This window comes from Rhizoctonia solani, chromosome 16 (genome assembly GCF_016906535.1).
Source record: "Rhizoctonia solani chromosome 16, complete sequence".
NCBI classification, from domain to species: domain Eukaryota; kingdom Fungi; phylum Basidiomycota; class Agaricomycetes; order Cantharellales; family Ceratobasidiaceae; genus Rhizoctonia; species Rhizoctonia solani.
In genome coordinates, this window is record NC_057385.1 from 1911799 (window position 1) to 1923193 (window position 11395).

General features: G+C 49.2%; 1 protein-coding gene across 1 annotated transcript; it reads left to right on the forward strand.

The window, feature by feature from the left end:
* Positions 1-230: 230 nt before the first annotated feature.
* On the forward strand, positions 231-11328 carry RhiXN_01852 (cytoplasmic dynein 1 heavy chain 1; the record flags this gene model as incomplete). The annotated part of the gene is made up of 17 exons (XM_043321671.1): positions 231-384; positions 440-780; positions 836-1059; positions 1112-1291; positions 1342-1435; positions 1486-2932; positions 2982-3057; positions 3107-3457; positions 3508-3963; positions 4017-5907; positions 5956-6662; positions 6728-9132; positions 9189-10244; positions 10294-10454; positions 10505-10691; positions 10741-11022; positions 11075-11328. 17 exons carry the CDS (start codon positions 231-233, stop codon positions 11326-11328), a joined length of 10266 nt encoding a protein of 3421 aa, XP_043187494.1.
* Between the last annotated feature and the right edge of the window lie 67 nt (positions 11329-11395).

An 11395-nucleotide genomic window follows, 5' to 3' on the forward strand; every position in this document is an offset into this window, starting at 1 on the left:
ATTTCACGTATATTAGCCTACGACCACGACCCAGTGACGACCGTAGATTGTAGCTAGCTTAGACGTGATGGAGGTGAGAACTCAAGTCTGCTTAAACACGTGAGAAAGAGCCGCTTATACGCGTATACCCCCAGCCCACAGTTGCTCCATCCTCATCATCGACAGCCGCAGCTGTATCTTTTATTACATTTGTCCAAGAGCTCAATAAGAAGACCAAGCAATGGGGTCCTATGATAGAACTCTGTGCCAACTCGGAGAAGACTTTAGAACGGTTTAGATACCAGTTTCCCGAGGACTGGCTCTATAGCGACCAATTACGAGGCGAATGGAGCGCGTACAACGAGATTCTAAAACGCAAGAATGACTCGATTCAGGAGCAAATGGGTCTGTATTTATTTTTAAAACTACATTTCCACGTGGATAATGACACAGTTTGTAGCTGGCCTCCAATTAAAAACCATTGCCGAAGATAAGGTGGTCGAAAACAAAATCACCGATCTACTTGCCGAGTGGGAGGCTGCCCGTCCAGTGCAAGGTCGCATACCAGCCGATGTCGCATTATCGACCATTTCGACATTTGAAGTCAAGCTCAACCGCGTACAGGAAGATTACGACCTTGTTTGTAGAGCAAAAGAGGCTTTGGGCCTTGAGCTCGTGCGACACCAACGACTGGATCCTGTGATCGAAGAAATGCGCGATTTGAAGGGAGTATGGACTGCGCTGAGTGGCATCTGGAGCCAAATCCACGAACTCAAGGATATGGTCTGGGCAACCGTTCAGGTAAACGCGTTTGCTCAATCTTTTGGTCCTATCTCATTAAACGGATTCGTTTTAGCCGCGCAAATTGCGTCAACATATCGACGGGCTGATAGCATCAACCAAAGAACTGCCGAACCGCATGCGGCAATACGCAGCATTTGAATACGTACAGGAAGTGCTCAAGACCCGTTTAAAGGCCAACACAATTGTAACGGAGCTGAAATCAGAAGCGTTGAAGGAGCGCCATTGGAAGCAACTCTTTAAGTCACTTAGAGTACCAAGCAATGTTACCCTTTCTCAGTAAGTGATACACAACCCTTAGCATGTCAAGAGATTCACACTATTCATTCAGGCTTACCCTCGGCCAAGTTTACGATATGGATCTAAAGAAGAACGAATCCCTCATCAAAGATGTCATTACCCAAGCCCAAGGAGAAATGGCGCTTGAAGAGTATCTGAAACAAGTCCGCGAAAACTGGACTACATATTCACTAGAATTGGTGAACTACCAGAACAAGTGTCGCTTGATTCGGTATGGGATATCATTATTTACGAGCGTGTACATGCTGATATGTCTGGTAGCGGATGGGATGATATTTTTACTAAGTGTGGCGAAAATCTTAACTCACTTGTGGCGATGAAGCTATCTCCCTACTACAAGGTTTTTGAAGAAGAGGTATGCTTAAAGCAGTTTTTCGACAACATGTTGTTAATGGAAATCAACAGGCTTCTTCCTGGGAAGAGAAATTGAATCGCATTCATGTACTTTTTGACGTGTGGATTGACGTGCAACGTCAGTGGGTGTATCTTGAGGGTATCTTCTCTGGCTCTGCGGATATCAAGCACCTCTTGCCAGTAGAATCGGCCCGGTTCCAGAACATCAATTCCGAATTCTTGACGGTAATGAAGAAAGTCTACAAGTCTCCATTCATCCTCGACGTGATGAATATCCCTGGTGTTCAAAAATCTTTGGAACGTCTCGCCGACTTACTTACGAAGATTCAAAAAGCTCTTGGTGAATATCTTGAACGAGAGCGTGCATCTTTCCCGCGGTTTTACTTTGTCGGAGACGAAGACTTGCTCGAAATCATTGGTAACAGCAAAGATATCATTCGAATCATGAAACACCTCAAGAAAATGTTTGCTGGAATTTCTACTATGATACTCGACGAGGATGTCACTCAGATTCAAGGCATTGCCTCTCGTGAAGGCGAGGAAGTTCGGTTCGCGTCTCCGATACTACTCAAAGATTTCCCCAAGATCAACGATTGGCTTGCGAAGCTCGAATCTGAGATGCGAGTTTCTTTGGCTAAATTACTATGTGACTCAGTGGGCGAACTCCAAGCTTTTTATGGGAATGGGGAGCCGCTGCCTAAGGACAAGTTCCTTGCTTGGGTCGAATCATACCCAGCACAGTTGGTTTCACTCGCAATCCAGGTTGCATGGACCTCATCCGTGGAGTCTGCATTGGTCGAAAACGCCGGCCTTGAGAGCGCCCTTTCTACCGTCCGGCAAGGGCTCGAACTCCTCGCCGATGTAGTCTTGACCGATCTTTCAGCCATCACCCGTCGCAAGTGCGAACATCTCATTACCGAGCTAGTCCACCAGCGCGACGTCATTCGCTCTCTGATTGGACAGAACATACGAGATAATAAGGCATTCCCGTGGCTGTATCAAATGCGTTTCTACCTTGATCGTGCAGCCACAGATCCCCTTGCATGCCTTAGTGTTCATGCTGCCAATGCTGAATTCCCTTATGGCTGGGAATACCTTGGTGTTCCCGACCGACTGGTACAAACACCCCTTACCGATAGATGCTACCTTACCCTCACCCAAGCTTTGGATACTCAACTGGGAGGTGCTCCGTTTGGTCCTGCAGGAACCGGTAAAACCGAGTCTGTCAAGGCTCTCGGGGTCCAACTTGGCCGGTTTGTACTTGTCTTCTGCTGCGACGAAACCTTTGATTTCCAGGCCATGGGTCGTATTTTCGTTGGACTATGCCAAGTTGGCGCCTGGGGTTGCTTTGACGAGTTTAACCGGCTGGAGGAGAGGATCCTGAGCGCCGTGTCCCAGCAGGTGCAGACTATCCAGCAAGGTCTTGCTGCGTTGGCCAAAAACCCTCAAGCCGAGATAGAACTGGTTGGTAAAACCCTTCGAGTGAACAGAAATCTTGGTGAGTACGTATATGATTCGTGTCGGCCTTGTCTGACATCTCCCAATAGGTATCTTCATCACTACGAACCCAAACTATGCGGGTCGTTCCCAATTGCCACCTAATTTGACCAAATTGTTCCGACCGTAAGTCCTGGCTTCACCAGTAAGTAATGCAATTAACGCCCTTATTCAGGATGGCTATGACCCGTCCCGATCGGGAGCTCATTGCCCAAGTCATGCTCTTCTCCCAAGGCTTCAGAACCGCGGAAACACTCGCTTCCAAGATTGTTCCATTTTTCAATCTCTGCGCCGAACAACTTTCTCCTCAACCGCACTACGATTTTGGTCTCCGCGCACTGAAAGCTGTACTTGCTAGCGCTGGTATCCTGAAAAGAGAACGTTTGCAAACACTTCGTAGCTCCGCTGATGATGAGGATTCGGCTGGCCTTTCTGATGTCTACTCGGAGCAGCTGATTTTAATTCAAAGCGTGACAGAGACTATCGTTCCCAAGTTGGTTGCGGATGACGTGCCTTTATTGACAAGGTTCGCGCTCGAATCAGCCAAATTGAGATAGTACTGAATTTCTGGAGTAGCTTGCTGGCCGATGTGTTCCCCGGTATCGATTACGTGCCTGTAGATCTTGACGCTTTGAGGGAGCATATTCATGCTGTATGCACGGAGCGACACCTCGTCACGGGCGAGAAGTGGATCGCTAAGATTCTCCAATTGTATCAAATCCAGAAGATTCAACATGGTCTCATGATGGTTGGATCCTCGGGCAGTGGGAAAACGAATGCATGGAAAGTGCTGCTCTCTGCGCTGGAACGATTTGATGGAACCGAGGGTGTGGCTTATGTTATTGATCCCAAGGCTATCCACAAGGACGCACTTTACGGAACGCTGGATCCCACGACTCGCGAATGGAATGACGGTCTGTTTACACACATTCTGCGCAAAATTGTGGATGATGTTCGAGGAGAGAGCACCAAACGACACTGGATCATTTTTGATGGCGACGTAGATCCTGAATGGGTTGAAAACTTGAATAGGTGGGCCGATTGCTAAAGACAGGTTGGTATGTTTACTAACCCTTTATTACAAGTGTGCTCGATGACAACAAACTCCTTACTTTGCCCAACGGGGAGCGTCTGAACTTACCGGGTAACGTCCGCATCATGTTCGAAGTCGAGCATCTCAAGTACGCTACTCTCGCGACTGTTAGTCGATGTGGTATGATCTGGTTCAGTGAAGACACGGTCGACCCTCAGATGGTCTGCCGACACTATCTTAATACTCTTGAATCCGCAGCGCTCGATGCCGATGACGACGATACCATTGAAACCCCCGCACGCCGCGCTGAAGTTGCTGCATCTGACGACCCGACCCCTGCTTCAGTCACTATTCAAAGAACTATCGTCAAGATCCTCGAGCCATTCTTCTCTTCAGGTGGCCTTGTGGAGCTTGCATTGGAATTTGCCGACTCCGTTGACCATATCATGGATTTCACTACCACCCGCGCACTCAATACTTTATTCTCTTTAATCAATAAGACCGTTCGTAACGTGGTGGAGTACAACAATCAGCATCCAGATTTTCCACTTTCTCCTGAACGGGTGGAGCAATACGTATCGAAACGGTTGTTAGTTAATCTCATTTGGGCGTTTACGGGCGATGCCAAACTTGATTTCCGGGCAAAAATGGGCGACTTCTTGAAGGGGCAGACGGGGGTAGATCTTCCTCCATTGCTCCCTGGAAGTTCTCTTATCGACTACGACGTACAAGTTTCAACTGGCGATTGGGTCGCGTGGGCTGGTCGAGTCCCATCCATTGATATAGATGCACACGCTGTCACCGCCTCCGATGTTGTCGTTCCAACCATGGACACGGTTCGCCACGAGGAAGTACTGTACTCGTGGCTCTCCGAGCACAAACCGTTGATGCTCTGCGGCCCACCTGGGTCCGGGAAGACCATGACTCTATTCAGTGCTCTACGAAAACTTCCCGATCTCGAGGTTGTTGGACTAAACTTCTCAAGTGCCACTACGCCAGAACTCGTTCTCAAGACATTCGAACAATACTGCGAATTCCGCAAAACACCCAACGGCGTTATCCTTTCCCCGGTGCAGATCGGACGGTGGCTTGTACTGTTCTGCGACGAAATCAACCTCCCAGCAACCGATAAGTATGGCACGCAACGCGTTATCTCTTTCTTACGCCAGCTGGTCGAGTGTGGAGGATTCTATCGTACGTCGGACATGGCTTGGGTTAAGCTTGAGCGCATACAGTTTGTTGGCGCTTGCAATCCTCCTACTGATCCCGGGCGAGTTCCTCTCAGTCATCGCTTCCTTCGACATGCACCTCTCGTTATGGTCGACTATCCTGGTGAAATCTCCCTCAAGCAAATCTACGGCACTTACTCGCGTGGTCTCCTTAAAGTGCTCCCCAACCTTCGCCAATATGCTGAACCCCTCACCGATGCCATGGTCGAATTCTATCTGGCCTCCCAAAAACGATTCACGACTGATGCACAAGCCCATTATGTCTACAGCCCTCGCGAACTCACTCGCTGGGTACGTGGTATATACGAAGCTATCAGGCCTCTCGAATCGCTCTCTGCTGAGGGATTGGTACGAGTCTGGGCACACGAGGCTCTGAGGCTCTTCCAAGATCGCCTCGTCAATGAAGAAGAGCGAGCTTGGACCGACGAACACATTGATTCATATGCGATGCAACACTTCCCTACTATCAATAAGGACGAAGCCCTTTCTCGCCCAATTCTCTTCTCAAACTGGACATCCCGTCATTATATTCCTGTCAACCGGGAACAATTGCGAGAATATACCAAGGCTCGGCTACGTGTATTTCACGAAGAGGAACTCGATGTGCAGCTCGTGTTATTCAACGATGTGCTCGACCATGTACTCCGGATCGATCGTGTATTCCGCCAAGTTCAAGGCCACTTGCTTTTGATTGGGGTTAGTGGTAGCGGCAAGGTCAGTGCATACTTGTTTATATGCGTTTTATTCTCACTTTTCGGGTAGACTACGTTATCACGCTTTGTTGCTTGGATGAATGGCCTGAGTGTTTTCCAAATAAAAGTCTCCAACAAGTACACCGGCGAAGATTTTGATGACGATTTGAGGACAGTGCTTCGACGGGCAGGATGCAAGGGAGAAAAAATATGCTTCATTATGGATGAATCGAATGTTCTGGATTCCGGATTCCTGGAGCGTATGAATACACTCCTCGCCAACGCTGAGGTACCTGGCCTTTTCGAGGGTGACGAACACGCGGCTCTGATGACTGCCTGCAAGGAAGGCTCTCAACGTGACGGGCTCATGCTCGATTCGCACGAGGAGCTGTACCGTTGGTTTACTCAACAGGTCGCAAAGAACTTGCATGTTGTGTTTACGATGAACCCTCCGGAGAATGGCCTCGCTTCTCGTGCGGCAACTTCCCCTGCGCTCTTCAATCGATGTGTTCTTGATTGGTTTGGAGATTGGCCCGATCAAGCATTCTATCAAGTTGGCCAAGAGTTCACCAACACCCTTGATTTGGATCTACCCTCATATGCCGCCCCACTCAACTTCCCCGTCGCCTATCGTCAGCTCGAGCTTCCTCCAACCCATCGTGCGGCTGTGATCAACGCGCTTGTGCATGTCCACCTTTCCTTACATGAAGTTAACCAAAGGCTGAGCCGAAGACAAGGCCGATATAATCATGTTACCCCTCGACACTATCTTGATTTGTGAGTTCGTCGATTCCCTTTCCAGGATTGGTGCCAATATCCTCTTCTCCCCTCCTCCTATTTAGCTTGCACCATTACGTCCGACTCTATAACGAGAAGCGGGACGAACTTGAAGAACAACAACGCCATCTTCATGTCGGCCTCGATAAACTTCGAGATACCGTTACTCAAGTCGAAGAACTACGCAAGAGCCTTGCTATCAAGAATGCCCAACTCGAAGCCAAAAATAAGGAAGCCAACGAAAAATTGCAGCGCATGGTCACAGATCAGCAGGATGCTGAGACGAAGAAAGCGTCATCGATCCAGATTCAAGCGGCCCTGGTCGAACAAGATAAACAGATTGAAGAACGTCGACAAGTCGTCATGGCGGATCTCGCGGACGCCGAACCTGCCGTTATTGAGGCCCAGTCTGCAGTCAGTAATATCAAGCGACAGCATCTGACGGAAGTCCGTGCGATGGCCAATCCCCCAGCCGCTGTCAAGATGGCCATGGAATCCGTCTGTACTGTCTTGGGTAATCGCATCGATAGCTGGAGGACTGTCCAAGGAATCATCCGTCGGGAAGACTTCATTGCGAGTATAGTCAATTTCGACACGAACAAGCAGATGACTCGGGGACTCCGTGAGCAAATGAAGCGTGACTACTTAGCTCAACCCACCTTCAACTTCGAGACCGTCAACCGTGCTTCTAAGGCCTGTGGGCCTCTTGTTAAATGGGTCATCGCGCAGGTTCGGTTTTCAGAAATTCTCGACAAGGTTGAGCCCCTGCGCAACGAGGTCGATGAACTGGAACGAAAGGCCGAGACTACCAAGCAGTCCGCAAGTACCATTGTCAAGATGATTGCCGAGCTAGAAACCAGTATCGAGCGTTACAAACGAGAATACGCGATCCTCATTAGCGAAGTTCAGGCCATCAAAACCGAAATGGAGCGCGTACAATCCAAAGTTGATCGTAGTATGACCTTGTTAGGAAGCCTATCCTCGGAAAAGAGCCGATGGGAGGAAGGTAGCCGCACATTTGACACCGAGATGAGCACCATCGTTGGAGACGTTCTTTTGTCCTCCGCATTCCTGGCATACGGCGGCTTTTTCGACCAACACTACCGTGAAGTCATGTGGCAAGAATGGACGGTTCATCTGTCGGACGCCGGAATCAGTTTCAAACCCGAATTAGCACTCCCCGAGTACCTATCAACCGCTGACGACCGCCTAGGATGGCAATCCAAGGGCCTGCCCTCCGATAACCTGTGCACCGAGAATGCGATCATGCTGAAGAGATTCAATCGTTATCCTCTTATCATCGACCCAACTGGTCAAGCTACTGCCTTTTTGCTTAACGAATACAAAGACAAGAAGATCGCTGTCACTAGCTTCCTCGACGAAGCATTCCTCAAAGTCCTCGAGAGCGCACTTCGCTTCGGTAACCCTATTCTCATCCAAGACGTAGAACGCCTTGACCCTATTCTTAACGCCGTCTTGAACAAGGAAATTCGACGAACTGGGGGTCGAGTACTTATTCGATTGGGTAGTCAAGACATCGATTTCTCTCCAGCATTCACCATGTTTTTGTCCACTCGTGATCCATCCGTTGAGTTCTCGCCAGATATCTGCAGTAGGGTGACCTTCGTCAACTTTACAATGACCCGAAGCAGTCTGCAAAGTCAATCCCTTGATCAAGTTCTGAGGACCGAACGACCTGATACAGACCACAAACGCAAAGACTTGATGAAGGTACAAGGCGAATTCAAGTTGCGTTTACGAACCTTGGAGAAGCTCTTATTACAAGCCCTCAACGAATCTACGGGAAATATTTTGGACGACGATAAAGTTATCGACACTTTAGAGACATTGAAAAAAGAGGCAGCCGAGATTACGCGGAAGGTCGAGGAAACAGACGTTGTCATGCGCGAAGTTGAACAAGTGACAGCTGAGTATCTCCCCCTAGCACAAGCGTGTAGTGCCGTCTTCTTCGTGCTCGAGCAGCTCAACCTAGTAAACCACTTCTACCAATTCTCGCTGCGCTTTTTCCTTGACATCTTCGATAACATACTCCATAACAATCCCAACCTCGCCAAAGTTACCGACCATCAGCGCCGACTCGAGATTCTCACTGAAGATCTATTTTTAATGGTGTACAAACGAACTTCTCGTGCTCTCCTGCACCGGGACCACCTTGTGCTCGCCGTCCTCCTTGCCCAAATCAAACTTCGAGGGGAAGACAATCAAACGATCAGCGACGACATTGAATTGCTCCTGGATAGTGCCGATGTATCAAGCTCTGGGGCAGCTTCAACCGGAGATGGACTTCTGTCTGATGATCAAAAGGAGCGTCTCGCAGCCTTTGCCAAACACAGCCTGTTCGAGGGAATCGAGAATCATATTTCTGAGAACCCGTCGGAATGGGAAACTTTCTTGAGATCAAGCAATCCAGAAAAATCGGTACCCTGGCCATGGACGGATCCAGCTACCCGTAAGTCAAACCTGAGTGATCCAACTTCTAGTCATTGATTTTACGCTATTATCCAGCCGCAGTAAAGGCTGTACGCCAGATCCTGCTTGTGAAATGTTTCCGCCCAGACCGTCTACTGCAAGCAACTGCTATTTTCACTGCGCTAGTTTTCGACACCGATCTAGTTGCCCAGTCAGCCTATGAGCTTGGAGCGGTGGTCAACGACGAGGTACAACCAGCTACACCCCTGGCATTAGTTTCAGTAGCCGGTTACGATGCCAGCTACCGGGTCGAAAACTTGATTCAATCCACCGGTATTCGGCATAAGTCTGTAGCAATGGGCTCCCAGGAAGGATTCTCCTTGGCGGACGAGGCAATCGCGGTGGCTGCCCGACAAGGCTCCTGGGTCCTACTCAAGAATGTCCATCTGGCCCCCTCTTGGCTCAGCGCCCTCGAGAAAAGACTGCAAAACCTCAGTCCTCACCGCAGCTTCCGTCTGTTCTTGACCATGGAAGCCAATCCGGCTATCCCTGTGAACATACTGCGCCAGTCGAGAATTTTCATGAACGAACCTCCTCCAGGCATCAAAGCCAACCTTTTGGACTCATTCAAGAATATATCCCCAGCAAAATTGTCCCAGGGGCCAGCGGAGAAGCTGAGGCTATACTTCCTCCTCGCTTGGTTCCATGCCGTTGTTCAAGAACGTCTTCGTTACGTTCCACTTGGTTGGAGCAAGACTTATGATTTCAACGACTCGGATCTTGCATCCGCCTTCCTTACTATTGACACATGGCTTGGCGCAACCGCCCGGGGCAAAGCCAATGTGGACCCGGCTTTGATCCCATGGGACGCAGTTCGCACACTCGTCAAACAATCAGTTTATGGGGGTCGTGTTGATAGCGATTTCGATCAGCGTGTTTTGGACTCCTTTGTCGATGGGCTCTTCACGCCCCAAGCATACAATGTTGATTTCGACCTTGTGCCCCGCACTGGCCCAGATGTCGTTTTGGTAGTCCCTGACGGAACTAAGCTAGACCATTTCACTTCGTGGATAAATGGTCTTCCTGAACGAGAACCAACCTCATGGCTAAGCCTTCCTCCAACCGCAGAAACTGTGATTGCCATTACTCAAGGTGAGTCCCGTTAACTTTCTGAAGGAATTTGCTAAGTTGACCGGATTAGGAAATGCGCTACTTGGCAAGCTACGAAAAATGAGGACACTTGCTGACGACGATGAAGCTGATTCTGGGAGCAAATCGTCGAGTAAGACCGGCAACCAACAGCCTGCTTGGATGCGTACGTTGCACCACCATTGTAACGAATGGCTGAAGGAATTGCCTTCGGTGAGTATACCTGGAATAATGGGTTACCAAATTCTAAGACACGTTATTAGGAGCTCTCCAAACTAACTTCAGGAGGTTCCGAAGACCCTCTGTACCGCTTCTTTGCTCGTGAAGTTGGCGTTGGCAGGAAGTTGCTGGGGCAGATTCGAAAGGAACTATCGGATGTTATCAAAGTTTGCGAAGGCTCGCTCAAACAAACAAACCATCTTCGCAACCTCTTGAGCCACCTGACGAAGGGTATGTGCACTAAATGTATCATCAGGATTTCACCCTAATTCAAGCGCAGGTACGGTGCCGGAGCATTGGCGTAGATACAAAGTTAAACGAGGAATCGCAGTCTCTCAGTGGATCGCGAACTTAGCCCAAAGGTTGGCCCAACTTGAAGAAATCACCAAGGTCACCTCCTATGATAGTTTCAATGTATGGCTCGGGGGATTATTCTTCCCTGAAGCATATGTCACTGCGACCCGCCAGGCTGTCGCACATCATAACTCCTGGTCGCTTGAAACGTTGCTACTTAGACTGGATGTCCAGCAAGATCCCTCTCGAGACGCGTTTGCGGTACAAGGTTTGTCTGAACCCAATTTCTTCGCGCCTATGTACTAAACTATACGCACTAGGCTTATTGATGGAAGGGGCCTCTTGGGTTGGCGGACACGCTGAAGTCAATTCCGGCGAGACAGTTAGACTCGAGTCCACATACCTTCGCTGGGTGCAAGTAGACCAATCAAGCACTTCACAAAAGTCACTTAATCTACCCGTCTACCTGAACGAAGACCGTAGCGACGTCTTGTTCACAGTAGACTTGCCTTTCGAAGGAGACTCGGGGCGTATCTTCTCGCTTCGCGCCGTGTGCTTGACTGCTGGCGGTTAGACAGAATGATGCATTTCACTTCCGTTGAATCTCTGTATTGGCCTACATGTATTTTGCCTAGTAACCA